We start from the raw sequence: 22,238 nt of genomic DNA, 5'->3' as shown, positions 1-22,238 counted from the left end.
TGGGCAAAGCACTTCTCTCTAGCTGCCTCAGTTTCCACATTTATAAGATAGAGCTAATAATGGCACCTATCTCCCGGGATTATTATAGGAATAAAAATGAGATGAAATCTATAAAATGCTTTGTGTTCCTTAAAGTGCCATGTAAATGCTAGTTATCATTATTATAATCCAATTGTTTGATTCTGGGCTTATCCCTTAATCTGTCTCAGCCTCAATTTCCTCATTTGAAAAATGGGGATCATCATGCTTCCTTTTCTGGGTTATATTATGAACCAAAATAGATTATTATATGAAATTAGCTTTGCAGATCACAAAGTGCCTTATATCATAAGTGTTGCTAATATTGATATGAACATTAATTAATTTACATGTAATATTCATATTAAAATCAGAAACTATCTGCAGGAGCTGTGGTAAGTCATTTAGCTTGTTGGTCTCAATTTTCTCATTTGTAAAATAAGTTTGAGAAGGAAACGAGAGACCACTCCATATCTTTGCCTAGAAAATCCCAAATGGGTTTATAAAGAATCAAGCATGACTAAAAAACAACTGAAGATTATTCCTATGACCTTTCCAGTCTCATCAAATACATGTGTGCAACTTTTCATAATTTGTTGGCAAACTTTAAAGTTTGTTCATTTTAATGCATCATATGCTGTGAATGTGGGTGGGGTGGATCCCTCTTGATCTCTCCATCATTGCCTGTCCATTTTTGCCTTCGCTCCCAATGTCCTCTGCTCCTGGAATACCATCCTCGTGACCTTGGAAATTTAACTCAAATGCTGTCCTGTAAGGTATCAGCTCCACTTTCCCTACTTTCCCCACTTTCCACCCAACTACATCACCAAAATCCTTATTCACGTTGCATGCATTTACAGACAGCCATCCTTAGATCCAGGAAGACCTAGTTTCAGGATACCTGTGGCATATGGATCGTGTGATCCCTGGAAATTCAGTAAAAACCATATATTTTTCCAAGTAACAAACTCATGGCATTATCATAACAGCTAGCAGCTTTTAAAGGTTTGCAAAGTGCTTTACATATTCATATGTTATTTATTATTATTTACGTCATATCTCATTTGGTCTTCATAACAACCCTGCAAAGTAGGCGATGTTATTATGATTCCCATTTTGCAGAGAAGGAAAGTAAGACTGAAAAAGGTGAAGTGACTTGCACAGGATAATTCAGCCAGTACAGAAGACAGCATCTGAACTCAGATCTTCCAATTCCTTAGCCTGGCATTCAAAGCTCCAATGGTGCCTCCTGTGGGAAGCTTTCTGGAACCTCACACCTGAGAAGGATCTATCTTTCCTCAAATTCCTCACTTTATGTTCTCCCATTCTCTGGATGTATTGTGGACACTTTTCAGACTCCAATCTATATTCTAATGATTTATGCTAGAAATATCACCCCTCCTCATCTCTCCATCTTAGCATTTTCAGTTTCCTTCAAGTCACAGATCAAATGCCATGTCCTAAACGATGTCTTTCTTGGGCCCTCTAGCTGCTCACGTCTCCCCACCAGTTATTTTGGATTTATTTTGTATTCACCAGTTTGTGTAAATCTTGGTTTCTTTAACAGAAAGGAAGTTCTCTGAAGGCAGGGACTGTTTCATTATTCCTTTTTTGCCCAGCACAGATTGAGAACTTAAGAAATATTGTTGATTCATTAATTATGTGCACGTCTCCTTCCTACTACTAGTCGGAAAGTTCTTTGAGAGGAGGAATTTTTGTATTAACTTTTTTGTGCCTTAGGTGACTTCTACTCAGCAGGTCACAGGATGACTGATTAAGAAGTAGAAAAATCCTTAAAGGAGCTAAGTTGGGCTCCTCCTTTCTAAATATAAAGAAATTTAGGGCAATAGAGGCCAAATTCAAGGGCGTAGAACATCAACAAAAATTTAGATCAAAACTGATCCCTTGACTCCAAATCTGTATGACTAATTCTTGATATATCTAGATATCCCTTTGAAAAAGTTAAATGATTTTTAATTGGTTAAATAAAATGGAGGCACACAACTAGTGATGCTTTGCAGTACAACAACAACAACAACAACAACAACAACAACAAAAACAGAATAGGGACTTAAGGTAGTAAGGATTAGAGAAATGCCTTTCCAAATCAAAGATACTCCTGGAAACTTATGGGAGACAGAAAGCTTAGTTTTTCTATGGGAACTATCCTTATGAATAGAAATGGGATTTAGAGTGAGACTCCTCAGATCTATATAATGGTTTTATAGCTTTTCCATCTTTTTGTCACAGTGAAGGCCCTATGGACACAATATTTTATTTTATTTTATTTTATTTTTTACTGGCTACTGCAAAATTTATTATTATTTTAAAGGAAGAAGATGATATGCTGCAATGTTAACAATTTAACTGTATCCCTTTTTATAATTCTAATATCTTTGTCATTTTTAAACCAAGCAAGCAAGAAGAATATGGAGACTAGATTTCTTAATGGAAACAAGAATGCTTTGATGCTAATATCTAAAGCACTTATACATTCTGGCAATTCTTGACATTGTTATCTGTTGATTTTTGTTGTTATTGTTGTTATTGTTGTTGTTGTTTTCACTTACTTTCTTTTTTTTTAATTATAGCTTTTTATTTACAAGATATATGCATGGGTAATTTTTCAGCATTGATAGTTGCAAATCCTTTTGTTCCAATTTTTCCCCTCCTTCCCCTCACCTCTTCCCCCAGATGGCAGGTTGAGCAATACACATTAAATATGTTAAAGTATAAATCAAATACAATATATGTATACATTGGACACCGTATTTTAGACAAAGAGACAGAATCCAGGCAGCTTTGGTTCCATCATTTTCCCTCTCCCTCAGAAGAAGAATCTCAGATAGAATTTGGCCTCCAGAATCTGAGATGTAGATGCCCATCTGCCAAAAGATTGTTGTTTAGTGTTTTAGTGATTAAAACACACACACACACACACACACACACACACACACACACACACACACACAATGAGGCCCTTTATACCTTCAGAATAAATTTGTTTTTAAATAACACCATTCTTTTTTTTTTTTAAATGAGGGAGGTGGATCATGGTGCTAGTATTATGCAAAAGCCTCCCCAGCTCAGAAACTGCCTGTGTCTGCCACGAAAACAACCAGTTTGAGAACACCACACAGTGTTCTTCACAAGCTCACAGTTCTCATTGCTGCTGCCTCTATGCTCTTGTCTAACTTGACAAAAAAGTAGTGATTACAGCTTCAAAAGATTAAAAAAGCAACAACGAGACCTAATGGAAACAGAGATGCAGCCAACTTTTCCATAGTGATGGACAGCTGACTTGGTCTTGAAAAGAGCAATGAAGGAGGAGGATGAAGATGTCAGATTGAGAAAGGACACCCTTCTGACTGCTCACCAGCCCACTTGACCTGACTCAAATTTTCCAGCAAATTGGCCTTTTTAGCACTGCCTATCTGCAGTGTGGGTTGTAGCTCTCAAAAGGACCCAGGCACACCCTGAGCACATAGGACATAAAACTTGGAAAGTTCTAGGTGGGGGCAACAAAAAGGTCACCAGATGCCACCTTAAAGGTCTGCCAGCTTTGGCAAACACTTCTGTCACCAATTTCCAACTGCCCCCACTAATGCACCCAGTGCCTTCTGGAATAAGAATGATATTCCTGCCAAAGCCTGGAATTAGGATCTAATTTCATCATGTAGAAGGGTGAAAAGGCATGGGTGGAAGTTGTGAAAGGGAAAATTAGGGCTTTTTGTCATGAAAAAGTCCTCAAAAATTAGAGATTATGAAAGAGGAATCTGTGGTTTTAAGAGAGAATGGATTCTCCTTCAGTGGAGGTCTTTAAAGTGAAGGCCAGGGGACTATTTCTCAGGGATGTCCTGGTGGTGATTCCATTTAGGGATATGGAATGGACTGAATGGCCACTGACTTTCCTTTTACTTCTCAAACTCTGGGATTCAGTCCTTGCTGTTTTTGGACTAGATAAAGATAATCTGAACACCTATCCTTTCTTTAAAAGGAAAAAAAAAAGCACACACACACACACACACACACGCACACACACACACACACACACTTGTGTGTGTGTGTTTGCATATGTGTATAGAGGTATACAATAGTGTGTGTGTACTTTTAATAATTCGTTATCTATATCTATATGTATGTATGCCTTCCCTTATATATGTAACACTTTGGATAAGGCCTGATAAATAGTAGTGCTCAATAAAGGCTATTTGACTTTGTCCAAAGCCCATCAGGGTCCTTCATCTGAATAGCAGTGATCACCGTAGAAGGCCTGACACATAGTAGGTGCTTAATAAAGGCTATTTGACTTTGTCCAAAGTCCCTCAGGGTCCTTCATCTGAATAGCAGTGATCACTATAGAGGACCTGACACTTAGTAGGTGCTTAATAAAGACTATTTGACTTTGTGCAAAGTCCCTCAGGTTCCTTCATCTGAAAAGGATAACATCACTTGATATGAACTTATTCTGTAATTATACTCTGGAGAATTTGGATGACATCACTTGATGTGGACTTATTCTGTGGCTGATGTCATTTATCTATTAGATCAGATACTTTCTAAATTGGCTCACTTTATACTTTGGGATAACTCTACTTATAAGAAAATTTTCCTTAACCTCATAAATAACTTCTAATGGCTCCTGATCACTGAGTCCAAGGAGAACACTGGTATAGAGATGGTACAATGGATAGAGTTAAACTCAGCATCAGGAAGACCTGACTTTGGTTGAAAATACTCTGGGGAGCTTGGATAAAACAGGAAGCTAGTTTGAAATCAGAAATTCCCATAACAAGTAGATATATAACCAATTTTGCTAGCCATGATCTAAAAGGAACACAATTGGAGAGAAAAGACAGGACAATCTTTAGATATTTCCACCTGGAATAGAACATGACCTTGTGAACCATAAAAAGGATTGGTCTTGTCAATGGAAATCCTTATAGTATCCTTGGAATAGTAGTGGCTGGTGGAAGCATCTATCATTTGGGAACTAAGAATAAACTAGGTGTGATAAAAAGGAAGTTTTGAAACTCTACAATGAGTACCCCCAAAAAAGCAATACCAGGGAAGTTCATGAAAATCCAAGAAAGAAGAAAAAATGCCTTCCATCAATGAAGACGTATAAGTTACCACTATGTCTTATGCGTTATCTAAGCACAAGCCCCATTTCTCATGGATTTTATGTATACTTGTGGGGAAATAAGCCCCTTGTTTGAAAAAGAAGATGAGGGGGAATCACTTTGTACTCATTTTTATTACTTACAAACTTATTAAATACAAGATTTTCAAAGCTAATTAAGTGTGCTAGCTAGCTAGTTGATATAAACTGATAGTAGAAAGAGCACATCAACAGGGGCTCATGACTTATAATGGAAGCAAACAACCATTATTAACCTCTTAAAGTTATTTCTAGAAAGCTCAGGGTATAAATGGGACTCAACTTACTGTTGGGAGAGTTGAGAGAGTAACTCTAGAGACAATGCCACACATGCAAAATAGGGAAAAAAATCAAAGGCCAGAAATTGAGAGGAGAACAAGTTAACTTGATTGTGATATTAATTTGCTGAGTTCTTAAACAATATATGAATCTACTCAGTTTCTTGATTTTTTTTTATCTACAAAAATGAGATGACCTTCAAGGAAAATGCTTGAAAATAAAAACATGAGTGTACTTTTACATTGTAGCTCTTTTAAAAATAAATTTTAAAATGAATCTAAAACTAAATTCAAGCAACATTTAGTAGGCACTTACTATAGGCAGAGCAAGCATACTTAAAGACCTTTTTTTGTTGTCAGTGTTGTATGTCAGGCAACCCTAAGCTTGTACAAGATACGTGACCTTGGAAAAGCTATTTAAACTCTGAAGCAGATGATATCTGATATCCTCCAGAGCTCTAATTCTATGGTTCTATTAGTTTTTGACCTGGATTCAGTTCTTAGCCTCATATAGTTCCTAGGCTTACAGTCTACATGAATGAGGCAGAATCTCAACCTGGAGATCTTTGAGTGTTGAAAATAGGAAGGACTATAAGTCTATTCTATGAGGTTTAATAATCATCTCTTTACCATTGATTCACAGATCTATATATCGGTAGATATACTGGAGGTATCCAGTATGTTTTTTGAGCTCTAGTCCCATATAAACAATAGCTTACTAAGCAATTCTATCTTGATAGCCTATAGATATATCAAGATCAATTTGTCCCAAATAATAAAGAAATTTATTTGAATTGATGAGTCCTCAAAGAGAGTAATTATAGAGAAGACATAGGACAGATCTTTAGGGGATAGCTATATTTAATGAATATGATATAGATTATGATTCAGTAAAGTAAACTGAATTAGGCACAAAATAAAGGGAGAATCTCTCCATGTACCTGATTCTGAACCTACTTCTTCCCTGAAAATCCTCCCTGTATTCCCAGTACTCATTAGTGTTAGAGGTACCACTATGCTCCAAGTGATGTAGGCTTATAACCTCAGTGACATCCTTGATATCTTATTCTACATATCCAATCTGTTTGCAGTTCTAATCTTTATATCTTCACCCATCTCTTGTATTTTTCCTTGTCTCTCCATTCACAAAGCTCCCAACCTAGTCCAGGATGCTATCACTTCCTACCTGGATGTGACAATAGCCTAGTAGAGGGTCTTTCTGCCTCAAATGACACCTCCATCCATCCTCCATTTAACTGCATTCAGAAATCAATATAAAGTTCATGATCAAGAAATAGGCTGTAAAAATAGGCAAATAACAAAATAACTTTGTCCATAAAAAGCTACTATAGTGGCAGGGAAGACCAAGACCTCTGAAGGAGGCAACAATGTGAAAACCCAAAAACTTTTAAAAATGCTAATTGGACACAAGCCACTAAGAATTCTTATAAGAGTTAAGGAAATAGATAATTAGTGGTAGGAAAAATTGGGGAAATAAATGTGAGTGATAGGGGAATACTATGAAAAGAGAATTAACAGTTTGAAGAAAAGAGGCACAAAAAATACTGAAAAAACTAATACCTTAAAAACATGGTGAAAGAAGCATGCAAATTCACTGAAAAAAATCATTCCTTTAAAATTAAAATTGGATAGGTGGAAGCCAATGACACCATGAAATATCAAGAAACAATATGAAAAAATGAATAAAGTAAAAAATAGGATGGAAGGAAATACATAGTAATTATAACTGTGAATAGGAAGGGCAGAAGTTCACTTATAAAATGGAAGCAAAGGACAGAATGGAGTAGAAACCAGAATACAACAATACATTATTTATAATAGAAACACTTGAAACTGAAAGATACACAGAGAACTAATATAAAGAGATAGAGCAGAATCTATTATGCTTCAGTCAAAGTAAAAAACAAAACAAAACAAAACAAAACAAAACAAACAAACAAACAAACAAAAAACACGCCAGGAGTGGCAATTATGATTAAAGACAAAGGAAAAGCAAAAAGAAACCTAAATAAAAGAGATGATGAGGGAAACTACTTTCTGATGAAATGAAATGGACAATAGAGTATCAACATGGACAATAAAATAATATAAAATGTTTTTTTACAGCAAAGGCCTTTTCCCCTCAAATACATAGGTAACTTTATAAAATTTCATTTCATAATTGATAAATTGTTGAGATAGGAACAGAACAGTTTTTAGAAGAAGACATAAAAGTTATATATAAAAACATAAAAGTTATATAGTCATATGAAAAAATCCCTAAATCACTATTGAATGGAGAAATCAAATTAAAACAACTCTGCAGTAGCATTTTACATCTATCAGAAATGACAAATGCTAGATCAGATGAAGGAAAATAAGTTCAAAAATTAAGTCTTCGAGGATTTGCGAATTGGTCCAATCATTCTAAAGAACAATTTGAAATTGCCTTAAAAGGCTATAAAACTGTAAATACCCTTTGATTCAGCAATACCACTAGGTCTGTACCTTAAACAGATCAAAGGAAAAAGAGCTATTTTTAACCAAAAAATATTTATGACACATGATTGTGATGGAAACCTATTGTGCTATAAGAAATGATAAGGTGGGAATGGTTTCAGAAAATACAGCAAGGCTTATGTGGACCGATGCAAAGTGAAGTGAACAGAACCAGTAGATGATTCTCTACAATTACAGCAATGTTGTAATGATAATAGACGGTGAATGAATCAGCTATTCTCATCGAGACAGTGATCCAACACAATTCCAGAAAACTTATGTTGAAAAATGTGATCTATCTCCAGAGGGAGAACTGATTAATTCAGAGTGCACATTTAATTATAGTTTTCTTACTTTTTTTTTGTTCCTTTGTGGTATGATATGGCTAAGAGGGAATTGTATTTTCCATGATTATTGCTTATCATATTGCTTGTTTTCTTAATGAGTAGGGAAAGGATGAGAGAGAAAGAGAATTTGAAACTCAGAATTATTTTAAAAGAATGCTAAAAATATATTTAAATTATATATAATTTAATATATTCATATATAATTAAATATATTTTAAAATCACTATGAAAAAGAAGAAAAAAATATTTTATTCTTTGCACATATATCCTCAGTTCTTAGAGGGATAGGGGAGATCCGCTGTACAATACAAGTTTAAGAGAATTTTCCTGTGGATGATGAAGTCCTCCAGATGTTCCTTTTTGTAGTGACACTGTTGCTGATTACATTAAATCCAGGAGATTTAATAACATCTGCTCAATAGAACAAAAAGTAGCATAGCATACTGGAAAGAGAATTGTTCTCAAAACCAGGAAGACCAGGATTCAACTACTGCATCTGAAAGACATTCACTAGGTGACCCTAAGCAACTCAACCGTAGTCATCTCTCTAAAGCTGCAGGTAACAGAGAAGTGTCAAGTTGCACTGGCAGAGGAAGTTTCCTTAAATGACAAATCATGAAGGGATGGATCCAGTCCTTATTCCTCAAGAGAACAGGCATGTAGACATATACCTCAAGGTCAAAATTAAGGACAAAAATGTATTTGCAAATACATTTTTAAAAGGGGCAGGTATGACCATAGCATGTCCTCCCTCCCCATCTCCCATACTAGATAAACTCTAGTGAGTAAAGTTATTTATTTATTTAAATTTAAAGGTTATTTTAGCATTTAAAGGTCTTCATAACCTGCTCGCTTCCTACTTTGCCAGTTCCTTTGTGTTGAACTGACATATCCCAAAAAGACCGCTTCTGTGAAGTTTGGGAAATTATAAAAATGAAAAATATCAAAAATCTCATGCTCCCTGCTTCCCTCTCCTTCCCCTTCAAGCTATTGAGGAGATGAAGTTTCATGTCACTAGTTAACATGAATGGGATTCTCAGGTTATACCGAGGGGTTCAAATGTCTTAGTGCAATTTTAAGCTTTAATTATTTTACTAGATTAAAACTTTATAAAGATGATAGGTAGATAGATAAAAAGACGGACAGGCAGAGAAGAGATAGGTATAGATGGATAGATGAGTAAATGTATAGATAGATCTTTACACTGATATGAGTATATAGTTATCAATGTATCTATATTTTTATCTATCCATATGAGCCTCTCTCTCTCACTGTCTCTGTCCCTGTCTCTGTCTCTCTCTGTGTGTCTCTGTCTCTGTCTGTTTCTCTGTCTCTCTCTCTCTTTTCTCTACCTATTTATATTTGAGGACTCCTTCATCTCCCAAACTTATTTAATGACTCATTATTAGGTTCTTCCATCCAGATTTAACACTTATTTCAAACTACCAACTTACGTCTTCGGCTTCTCCACCAGGAATCGGTAATGTTTACTCCCGATAATTTTCACCACCGTCTCAGGCATCGGAGCTCTCCGATAGGGGGTGTCCCAAGAGGAAGCCATGACTTTCTGGAAAGTTCCCACTAGACACCTACAGCCCTGTCCTTGGAAATCTGCAGTCTGGAGCTTCAGGGCTTTGAGAAGGCCAGCATGGGGCTGCTTTCCCTCCACTGCAAAGAAGAAAAGCTGGGGTTAATCGCACAATTCCAACAAAGGATCTGACTCTCTTTTGCCTGTGGCCACCCAAAGCCACTTGGATTGGAAGGAGCAGAATTTGGAGTCAGAGGAGCTGGGTTCAAACGTCTCCTACTTGTACTAGTCTTGGGCAACTTACTTCTCTCTGGGTCTTAGTGGTCACTTTTGTCAAAAGAGAGACGTGAGCTGGAGATGATATCCAAGGCCCTTTCCTGCTCTCAATCCATGATGATACTCCAGTTCATTTAATTAGGAAAAAACCCAAACATTACTTACTAGCTAGCATGTGCAAGTCAGAGAAGTAGTACAAAGTCTTTGGTAAACATCTAGGGCCCAACTTGGTGACTGCTAGTGGAATGATCATGGGAGATTCAGATGTCCACTCCAGGAATCACTTCTTTTAGGAATAAAAGGAGGGGACAAGACCAGCAGCCTTTTAAAGCCACCTGAAAGGCACTCCTACTTTTAAAGTTCTTCTTAACTCAGGAAGTAGCACTAGGTAGGAGTGAGGAGTGGGCAGAGGAAGATTCATAAATTCCCTCTGTCTGTTACTAAGTGAACATTAAAGTAAAACTAATACCAGCTAAGGCAGACCAGGGACATGCTAGGCGGGTCTTGCCAAAGGAAATATAAAGTTCATTTCCACCACTGTTTTGCCAGTGAAGATACTGAGGGTCAGAGAGTTTAATGTTTTGCCCAAAGTCACAAAAATAGTAAGCAGCAGAGTTGGGGTTTGGATGCAGGTGCCTTGATTCCAAATCTCACCTTCTTCCCATTTTAACCTAGTTCTTTCTACTTTCCAAACCATCTGGTGTTGACTCAAAATTGCTCATGGTGGAGTATAGTGGAAAGAACCCTCCATTTATAATCACAAAGCTTGAGTTCAAATCCTGCCTCTCCCACTTTCTTCCTGAGTAGTTTTGCCAAGTCCCAATCTCTACAATCCTCAGTTTTCTCCTCTATAAAAATTGGAAGGCTTGGACTAGATGACATCTGAAAGTCTTTCCCAGATTTAAAATATAAAATTATGATTCAGGATTGAAAATAAGAGACTCAGATCTCTCTGAACTGGTTTCAACTTTCTTTTAAAGTATTTGTCTCCTCCCTCTTCTAGCCATCCACTCCCCCTCTAGCCTAGCACCAGGTTCCACATCAATCAATAAACATTATACCCACTTTTTGCCTGGCACTGTGCTAAGCACAAGTGGAGGGGAAGGAAGGTAAAGAAAGACAGGGAGGGGAGAGAGAGAGAAGAGAGAGAGAGAGAGAGAGAGAGAGAGAGAGAGAGAGAGAGAGAGAGAGAGAGAGAGAGAAAGGAAGGAAGGAAGGAAGGAAGGAAGGAAGGAAGGAAGGAAGGAAGGAAGGAAGAAAGGAAGGAAGGAAGGAAGGAAGGAAGGAAGGAAGGAAGGAGGGAAAGAGGGAGGGCAGAAGGGAGGGAGGGAGGAAGGGAGGGAGGAAGAGAGGAAGGGAGAAAGGAAGGGAGGAAAGGAGGAAGGGAGGAAGGGAAGGAGGGAGGGAAAAAAGGAGGGAGGAAGGAAGGGAGGGAGGAAAGGAGGAAGGAAGGGAGGAAAGGAAGAAGAAAGGAAGGAAAGAAGGAAGAGCAGTCCTTGCCCTCAAGGAGCTCCCTATCTAATGGAGGAGGCAACCAGAAAACAAATGCATACAAACAAGCTCCACAAACAGATTATCAATAGGAGAGGGAAGGCTCTGGAATTTAGAGGGACTATCCCGTAGAAGAGAGAATTTAGTTGGGACTTAAGAGAAGCCGATGAGGTCAATAATTAGAGAACATTCTAAGAAGTTGGAGGAGGCGGAAGGGGAATAGCCAGAGAAGAAACCTGGAACCCAGAGATGCAGTATCTTGGGGGGAGGGATGGAACAGCCAGAAGGAACCCAGGAGGCTTGGCTTCTAGAAAAGAATGCCTTTAAACCGGGGAGCCATTAGAACATTGCCAGGAGCTGTGGGGAGGAAGGGTGAAGTGAAGAAAGCCACTGTTCGTGTCCCCAGGAGCTGGCCCTCTCCAGGTGTTCCCCAAAGATTTTCTTGGGAAATTTCTGATTTTCTCGAGGAAATTCTCTACTATTGGAGTTGTTAGGAACCAATTGAGAGTCCAAAAGTCTTTCTCCAAGTCTCGGACCCCACAAGGACCAGAAGGGGAACCTGGACTCGGGCCCCCAGACTCTGGCAGGCTCTCTTTGCGCTAAGCTACACCTCCTCTAAGCGCAAAACTCGCCCGGTCCCAGCTCCTCCCCTGCACCAAGGGGTTACCAAGGATCTCCAGGCGCTTACCTACGCAGGTCTTGGCGCCCAGGATGCTCAGAGGGGAGTGGGTCCCACTTAGATTCCCTGGAGAGGTTGCAGCCAGGTAGGAAGGTGCGGTTTGGGGGACTAGAGTCCTGGAGCTAAATGTAGGAGAAGAGTGTGCACCAATCAGGTGAAGAGATTCACAGGAGACGGCAAACCCCGCCCCATTTCCTGGTTGCTAAGGACGCGGGAGCCCGTTGCTAGCCCAAACCGATGTCGGCCTAGACTACACCACCCCTCTCCCTCTCCCTTCCCCCTGCAAGTCTGCAGCTAGATTAGCCGTGAGTCACTGCAGGGGGGCGCCCCATTTGGTTGGGGCAAGGGTAGAGAATCTCGGGATCAAAGATGGAGCAGATAGGACCTTAGAAACTGGCTAATTCGACTTCATTTTGCAAGTCTGCAACTGAGACCTACAAAGAGACTAAGGCACTTGCCTGTAGTCACACAGTTAAGTGATTTGGTCGGATTTGAAGTGGGGAAAGGCTTTAAAGGAGGGGAGGGAGGGATGGCTGCTCTAGTGGACCTTTCCCCAAAAGAAGCTCTCCAAGGCATCTGGCAATGCTGCAGACAAGCCAGGAGCTCCCTAAATTTCTGCATCCTCGGCTCCAAACAATCTCCCTTCAGCCGCTCCCCAGTAGGTAGCTGTCTTTGGAAAAGTAGAACAGCTTTTAGGTTGTTAGAGGGAAGTAGTACCCTGGGAAGTGGTGAAGGGGAACTAGGGAAGAAACAACAAGAACTGAGTATCTCCTGCCTACCTCTAAAACCTTGGGCAAATAGGTTCTGAAGCTCCCTCCTGATTTCTCTTACCTTTGACTCTGAAGTAGATAATCAGCAAAGGAACTATATTTGTACTCCTCTCCCTCCCCTTTGTTTTTGATTTTCCCTCATTATTATCAATTGTCCCAGCATAAAGCTCCCTCCTTTACTTCCATAGCCTTCCTGATGACGTGTGTTTCTCCTTCACCACGAGAACTTCACATGTTTGTGAGCCAATGTTCAATATTTCTATGCATACCTATATATATATATACATATATCACATATATCTATAGCAATCATCTGTCCATCTGTTTATCATTTGACTATCATCTATCCAATTTTTTTCTATGTGTATATATGTATATATGTGTCTTGTCTCTGGGTCTATCTATCAATCTGTCTATCTCAGCTCCCTATTTCATTGGCTCCCTGGGGTAAACAGATCAGGGAGCCAGTCGTCCTTCACATAGGATAAATGATCTCTGGCTGAGCAAGCTGCAAGGCCTCTATGGGCTTCTCCCATTCACATTATTAGGTCAGTAATGAATATCTTTAATATAACCTAGAGTTTTTTTAAGAGTCATGGTATTTAAAAGTCCAAGAAAGATATCTTCAGATTTATTTACTGGGGGCTAGAAAATTAGACATTCTGTGTTCAGTGAAAAGAGTGAAACTTGGAAAGGCAAACCATGAATTGTGCTCTCTGATTTGCAGATTACTCCTACCTGAGTGAGGTTGGACACATCACTTCCTTTTGCTCCATTTCCAGGTTGCAGTCTGGTGAATCCTTGAGAGGATCGGTGTCAGTGACCTTTAAGGTCCCATACTCATGGATTTATGCTAAGAATGGACTAGAATGATCATCTATTCAAATACTCCAGGATATTTTATAAATGAGGGTAAAATAACTTCTAATAGTAACATAGAAGTAAGTAGGAGAGGTAAGATTTGAATTTGAGTCTTTTGATACTAAAATAATCAAGCATTTCTTAAGTGCCTATTATGTATCAAGCACCATGTTAAGTGAAATGTGAAAATTGACCAAGTAGGAGACAAAGTAACTCAATTTCCCCAATTTGAGTCTTTGCCCAAAGGCTCAAAGGGAGAGATAGATAAACTCACAGAAAAAAAATCAGAGAAAGGGGAGACAAAGACAGAAAAATAAACAAGCAGAAATAGAGATAAACAGAGAATCAGAGGATGGAGACAGAGAAAGACAGAGGGAGACAATGAGAGAGAGAGAAAGAGGGAAGAGCAGAAGAAGTAAGACAGAGGTAGTTCACACCCATTATAATAGAAAAGTGGCTTCAGGTCATTTATCTCCTTTCTTTATTGGATGTTGGTACATGAGGCACTTCATCTTTGTGAGTTACTTTTCTCCTCTGGCAATACAGTGGGCAGACCACTGGCCATAGATTCAGATTTGGACTCAAATGCTTCCTGGGTGTTGGCTTTTAACCTTTGATTGTGTGTGTATGTGTGTACATATATATGTAATATACAGATACATATATTAATACAAAGATAATCAAACATAGATACTATCTTCTCAGCTGAATGTAAACTCCTCAAGGACGAATATTAATTCATTTTAGTCTATATTATTTAACACATATCCTGGTTCCCAGTAGGCAATTAAGAAAGATCTGTTAATTGATTGGCTGATTGGTATGAGCAATGCTGGAGTGAGTGGGTACTAACACCACTGAATCATGGAACCCAATAGAATAGAAATAGCTTTATTTCTCAAGTTTTTGTTGTTATTGTTATCTTTCAGTCATCCAATTGTGAATCACTCTTTAGGACAATTTTGGATAAAAAGGGCACACCAGGCCCTTCTATCCTCCACTATCTCTCAACATCTGTCCAAGTTCATGTTCATTGTTTCCATAATGCTATCTCTCCATCTCATCTTATACCGTCCCCTTTATCTTTTGCCTTTAATTTTCCCCAATATCAGGGTCTCTTTAATGGAGATAATATTCTCATTATATGACCAAAGTATTATTGAAGCTTCAACTTGAATATTTGACCTTCCAGAAAATAGCCTAAATTAATTTCTTTAAGCATCGACTTATTTGATATCTGTTATCCAAGGGACTCTCAAACATTTCCTCCAGCACCCTAATTCAAAAGCAGTAATTCTGCAGTACTCAGATTTTCTTATAATCCAAACATCATAAACATACGTTGTTACTGGAAAAACAACAGCTTTAACTCTAGGGATTTTTGTCAGCAAGGTGAGGTCTCTCCTTTTTAGTACGTTGTTTCAGATTTGCCACAGTGTTTCTTCCAAAGACCAGGCATCTTTTAATTTCATGGCTGCAGGCACTGTCTTCAGTGAATTTTGAGTCCATAAATATAAAATCTGACAGTTTCCATTTCTTCTTCATTTGCTAGGAAGTGATGGGATCAGTTGCCAAGATTTTAATTTTTGTCATGTGAAGCTTCAAGCCAGCTTTTACACTCTCCTCTTTCAGCCTCATCAAGAAGTTTCTTAATTTCTCTTCACTTTCTGTGTTCCGATTGGCGTCATCTGTAAATCTGAGATTGTTGATATTTCTCTCAGCACCCCTAATTCCAGTTCTTGATTCCTCTAGCCTGTCATTTCACACGATGTACTATGCATATAAGTTAAATAAATAAGGTGACAATATAAATCCTTATCGTATTCCTTTTCCAATCTTAAACCAGCCAGTTGTCCCATGTTTCATTTTAACTGTTTGCTTCTTGGCCCACATACTGGTCCCTCAGGAAACAAGTAAGACGATCTGGTCCTCCCATCTCTTTGAAGATTTGCCACATTTTGTTGTGATCCACACAGTCAAAGGCTTTGATGTAATCAAAAAAACTGAAGTAGATGTTTTTCTTTGCTTTCTTCATAATCCAGCATATACTGGCAATTTGGTCTCTAGTTCCTCTACTCTTCTGATAATTTTTAGTTCACACATTGCTGAAATCTGATTTGTATATGCATAAGCATAATCTTTCTGGTGTTTGAAATGAGCATAATTGGTAAGTAATTTGAAGCTTTCTTGATGTTGCCCTTCTTTAGGATTGGAATATAAATTGATCTTTTCTAATCCACTTGCTGCTATTGAGTTTTCCAAATTTGCTGGCATATTTAGTGAATCATTGTAATAGCATTAGCTTTTTAAAATAGCTCAGCTAGAATGCCAACTTGACCCAATCCAGTCTAGTTCAGCATTGCATATCTCAAGCCTTGTAATGCGAGCCAAGGTTATGTGGAGAAATTGAAAAATATCCATTCTCATCCACACCAGCTTCATGATTTCTGCCAGTTCAGGTCATCAATGTCTTTCCTAAAATATCTCATCCCTCCTTCTAGAGTGCTTCCCTTTATGACCTCAGCTTCCTGGAATTGCTGTCTTGTTCCTTTGATACTTAGATGGTACTTGCTTTAAAAGTCCTTCCTTGGTTTCTTTCCCAATAGTCTGATGTCTTTCCCCACCTCAACAACCCAACTCCCAATCAAGTTGCACGTTTTGGTATCTGTTCTGTATCTACTTTTTCAGGTACATAATTTCTCTCTCCAAAAGAAGGAAGTTCCCTGAAGATGAATATTTAAAACAGATTCATTTCCTTGATTTTGTCTTAGTATCTCCCATGTCCGACACGATTAATGACACACAATAGACACATAGCAAAAACATATTGATTTATTTATTGCAGGAACCTAGATCATAGATTGTTGGGAGAAATATCAGCAGTCTCAGATATGCAAATGGTGTCATTCTGAAGGCAGAAAGTGAAGAGGAATTAAGAAACTTCTTGATGAGACTGAAAGAGAGAGTGTAAAATCTGGCTTGAAGCTTCCTATCACAAAAACTAAGATCTTGGCAATTGATCCCATCACTTCCTAACAAATGGAGAAGAAATGAAAACAGTGTCAGATTTTATATTTGTGGACTCAAAAATCACTGAAAACAGTGCAGCCATGAAATTAAAAGGTACTTGGTCTTTGGAAGGAAAGCTATGGCAAATCTGGACAGCATACTAAAAAGGAGAGACATCACCTTGCTGATGCGGGTCCCTATAGTCAAAGCTGTGTTTTTTCCAGTAACAATGTATATCTGTGAGAGTTGGATTACAAGGAAAGCTGAGCATTGCAAAATTACTACTTTTGAATTGTGGTGCTGGAGATCTGTGAGAGTCCCTTGGACAGCAAAGAGATGCTTAAATAAATTAATTTAGGCTATTTTCTGGAAGGTCAAATGCTGAAACTAAAGCTTAAAGTTTTAAAGCTAGAAAGCTAAAGCTGGAAGGAACTTCAGACATCATCTAGCCCTATCCTTTTATTATATTTTTATTTTTAATGTTTTGTAAATTTTTTATTAATTCATTTTTCATTTCAAACATTATAATGACCTCCAATAAAAATAAAAAGTACATCTCTATATACAAAGTAGAGCAAAAAAGAGAATTGTATGGAAAACTGTGAATCCTACATATACTCTTTTCCCCAAAAAATGTATATAGCAAATTTAACCAAAAAAAAAAAAACCTCTCCTACATATTTGTTTCCTTCTGATCTTTCTTTTGCTTTCACAAGTTCACTTTTTTTAAAAAATAAAATGTTTCAATGACCTTCTTTTCTTTCTTTTAGCAACACTATTACTAGTTTCTTCTCCCCTTTATCATCTCACTATTGAAAAAACACACACACACACTTTTTGTAACAAATAAGCATTGTTGAAACAAATACACATATGTGCTATGTCCAGAAATATATGTTTCTTTCTTTGCTTTGAGTCCATGACTTCTCTGTCAAGAGGTAAACAACTAGCCTTCTCGATGGTTCTCTAGAGTCATGACTGCTCATTTAATTATTCAAAATTTATGTCTTACAAATTTTTTTAAAAACCATTATTCTTGTACAAATTGCTCCCCTGATTCTCTTCCCCTCACTCTGCATTAGTCTGTAGATCTTCTCGGGTTTTTCTAATACCAGATCTTTCAGTACTTCTTATAACATAATAATATACTGTTACATGTATATACTATAATTTGTTTAGCCATTCTGGATTTGATGAGTTTCTCCTTCATTTTTATACTTTACTATCACAAATCAACAAATATGTATACAGATTAGAGTCTCTTTCCTCTTTCTTGGATATCTTTTGGGTATAAGACTCTGGATATATTTAACTTCATTTTATTATTGATTAAAATGTGGTGACTCATCTAAAGGCCTTATGGGTAGTAGATTCATAAGGCAGGATGTGAACCAGATTGTGTTTTTCTACTCTAACATGCTCTCCCTTCTGGCTCTGAGCTCATGGGATGTAGGGAGAGAAGAAATCAAGATCAATTAATCCAAATTCCTAATCTGGGGTCCATGTACTAGATTGCAAAAGGGGTCCATGATATCAAAGGGTCACAAATTTCTAATTTAATGAGGAAACTGAGGCCCAGAGAGGTTACTCAAATTATTTGACCTCAATAAGTGTTAGCATTGAGATTTGAACTTCTGACCCAGAACTCTTCCTACTTCTCACAGTGACCTTCATCCTTCTTAACTAGCCATAGCATCCTCTTTTGGGATCTGCCACAAAGCTCTTTATCTGTGAACTCTCTTGCTCCTGATTTATATTAAACCTAGTAAAGAAGTATCACAATAAATTTTTGCTTCTATGGAAGTGTGTTTACTGGGGCCTCTCTTAGAGGTTACAGCTTTAGATGATAAGTTACCAGAGAAAGATTTTGCAGAATTGTCACTCTCCAACGCAACAAGGGTCTTGGAGTTTGTTTGCTTTCAAAATAAAATAATTTCTTTGCCTCCATAATAAACAGGCAAAGAAATATTTCTTCTCCTTCATACTGGTCATCAAACATAGCCTGGAGAAAAGGAGGCAATTGACTTCTGCATTCAGGTTTCAATCATCATGTCAATTCAGAATCCTCATAATAAGAAGCTATAAACTTTGACATACATACATATGTGTGTGTGTGTATGTATGTAAACATATATACATATACATGTAAAATAAGATATTTAATATAAGAGATCTTTCCAATTCAAGTGGGAATCAGTCCAGATGTTATGCTGAACTACCTGGAATAGATCATAGGACCTTGCATTTTTTTTTAATTAATTTATTTTTAATACACATTGCTTTATGAATCCTATTGGGAGAAAAAAAAATCGAGCAAAACAGAAAACCATGGGAGAGAAAAAAAAACCAGAAAAAAGTGAATATAACATGTGTTGATTTGCATTCAGTCTCTATAGTTCTTTTTTCTGGATGCAGATGGCATTTTCTGTCTAAAGTTTATTGCTTTGGATCACTGAACCACTGAGGAAAACCAAGTCTTTCATAGTTGATCATGACACATTCTTGTTGTCATTGTGTACACTGTATTCCTGGTTCTGCTTATTTCGTTCAACATCAGTTTATATAAATCTTTCCAGGCCTTTCTAAAATCAGCTTGGTGATCACTTTTATAGAACAATAACATTCCATTACCTTCATATATCACAGTTTATTCAGCCATTTCCCATTGATGGGCATCTACTCATTTTCCAATTCTTTGCTACCACAAAGAGAGCTGCTACAAACATTTTTGTACATGTGGATCTTTTTTTCCCTCCTTTATGATTTCCTTGGGATACAGACTTAGTAATGGCACTGCTGAGTCAAAAGGTATGAACAGTTTGATAGCCCTTTGGCCATAGTTTCAAATTGCTATCCAGAATGATTGGATCATTTCACAACTCCACCAATAATGTATTAGTTAGACCTTACACTTGGGGCAATTCAAATAATAGATAAAGCAGAAGGTGTTTCTAACTTTTCAAATCAATAAAGCCAGCGTCCTTCTTCTACAAGAGCAGTCATTCAAAAAAAGTGATCTTGGATAAATGCCTTCACTCTCTTTGAATCTTCATCTCTAAAGTGAGGTGCTTAACTGGGATCATAGATAAAAGGGAATCAAGAAGCCATCTTGTTCCCAGCCCTTTTCATTTTAAGTCAAAGAAACTGAGCCCTATTAAGAAATAAATGACTTTCCCAAAGTCATATGTAATAGAAAATAGGGGAGCTGTGATTTGCCCCTGTGTCCTCTAACTCCATTACAACATACTGATTCCAAAGATTGTCCCAAACTTTCCCATCAATGTAAAGATTCTATTTTCTGTGAGCTAACATTCTATCTCCTAAGATTCCCCCTAATTTAACAATCTATAATTGGTTCAAACAGATGATTTTCTAAGGTCCTTGACTGCTCTAACATTCTGAATCTGTAGTTTTAAAAAAGCACAAACAAATACCTGGATTCAAATCCCAGCATAGATATTTAGGTAAGTTACCTCCTTTCTTTTCACTTTATTTTCCCAATTTTAAACTGAAGGGATTGGACTAAACTATTCATATGTTGTTGTTCTGACATTTTTTAGCCATTTCTTAATCTTTGTGGTACCATTTAGTATTTTCTTGGCAAAGATATTGGAGTGGTTTGCTATTTCCTTCTCCAGCTCATTTTAGAGGTGAGGAAACTAAGGCAAACAGACTAAAACAACTTGCTTAGTGAGTGGTTGAGATTACATTTAAAACTCAGAAGCTCTCTCTATTTTTCATATAATGTCCTATAATCATTCCAATTTAAATTTAGTAAATTTAAATAGTAAACATGCAAATAATGCTTGTTGTCTAAGTGACTATGATACTAGCATAACTGGTATCTCCTTTTATAAATTAGCAAACTCAGATTTGTCATTCACAATCATACAAGCAGAAATGGCAAAGCCCCAATCTTGATTCCATATCATCTCACTCCATGACATCGTCGTGTCACCTGCCATATTGTTTTCTAAAATGCTAATAATCTATTTTATTGTGTTTGTCTGTTCTGACTTCCTTCATATTCTAGCATCCCATGATCTAAGGCTCTCCCTAACCCTGACACCTTGTGTTCTAAGTTCTATACACTGACATTCTCTTTTTTTCATAACGTTTGCTTTCCATTGTGATCTATGGTTCTTTGATGCTAATATTTATTCATTCATTAGACAACCATGTATTGATTATGTATTGTGCTTTTTTTTTTAAAATGAGCACCACATTCAACAAAAGGCAAAAGATAGAAAACATGATTTTTGCCCTCAAGGAATATCATCACAGTTGAGCAAAAGAGCCCCATCTATCATACATTAAGACAATCTAAATTTGAAAATGGGTATTTTATAAGAGATCTAACTGCTACTAGAAGGGAGATGGAAGGGTAAGGAGAGGTTTCATGCAAGAGGTAACACTGGAACTCAGTTATTGCTCTAAAACTTGCCTAGATATGATTTGTATTATATTTTTGTTCAAGAATTAGTGGTTACTGGGCTTCCTTCCAGCTCTTAGAATCTGAAATTCTGTGATTCTGTGTATCTTTGTAAAGTTTTTTTCTACATGTTCACTCTTTTTAAAAAAATGAAAATTTGTTACATTTTCCATTCCAATTTTTTTTCCTACCCACATATGCTAAGCTAGGTGGCCTAGAGCATAGAACATGGGACCTAGAATCAAGAAGACGAGTTCAAGTCTGGCTTTAGACATTTATAAACTCTGTGATCCTGTGCAAGAGACTGAATTTCTCTCTGCTTTAGTTTTCTTACCTAAACATGGTGCAATAGAACTAACTTCTAAGAACTGTCATGAGCATCAAATGAGAGAGTCACTTGGCAAACCTCGAAGTTCTATATCCATATTATTCTTCTGAATTAGTGATTCAAGGACAGTCTGTCCCTGAAAAGGCTTCATCTATAAAAGGTATATGGTCTCCTATGACTTGTCAACTCTATTTAAAATGCTTATCAGATATATATTCATGGCCATCATATGCAGATAAGGGTTTTCTGCCCCCGTAGCTTGGAGATAGAGCTTTTCCAATCTGTTGTGTGTGCCACCTCTAAATGAGAGAAGTAGTGTTTACAGTTGCCTTATCCATAGTACATAATGAAAGAAACCTACCTACTTATTTTTGTAATCAGCCTCCTATTCTCCCCGGAGAAGAGCAAATTGGCGCTCGCTCCGGAGCGATGGCGGCTTTGTGGGTGCAGCTGAAGCTCAGTGCCGCACAGCTGCAATCTGACAATGGAAATCACGGCCCAGGAGGGAGACGTCCCTTGGCACATTCGTCGCCTAAAAGAGGGGAGATTTTCGTCCTCTCA

The 22,238-nt window shown here is 37.5% G+C and overlaps 1 protein-coding gene across 2 annotated transcripts in view; it reads right to left on the bottom strand.

Moving 5' to 3' along the window:
* C4H1orf87 (chromosome 4 C1orf87 homolog) overlaps positions 1–9,965 on the bottom strand; it is a 60,546-nt gene extending 50,581 nt beyond the window's left edge. For both annotated transcript variants that reach the window (XM_051999567.1, XM_051999566.1), the window contains exon 1: positions 9,758–9,965. In XM_051999567.1, the coding sequence (XP_051855527.1) occupies positions 9,758–9,864 (107 nt within the window). In that variant the 5' untranslated portion in view covers positions 9,865–9,965. The remainder of the gene's footprint in view (positions 1–9,757) is intronic.
* Between the last annotated feature and the right edge of the window lie 12,273 nt (positions 9,966–22,238).

Source organism: Antechinus flavipes, chromosome 4 (genome assembly GCF_016432865.1).
Source record: "Antechinus flavipes isolate AdamAnt ecotype Samford, QLD, Australia chromosome 4, AdamAnt_v2, whole genome shotgun sequence".
In the NCBI taxonomy this organism is placed as follows: domain Eukaryota; kingdom Metazoa; phylum Chordata; class Mammalia; order Dasyuromorphia; family Dasyuridae; genus Antechinus; species Antechinus flavipes.
The sequence above is the reverse complement of the archived record's forward strand: the minus strand, read 5'-3'. Positions and strand labels throughout refer to the sequence as shown.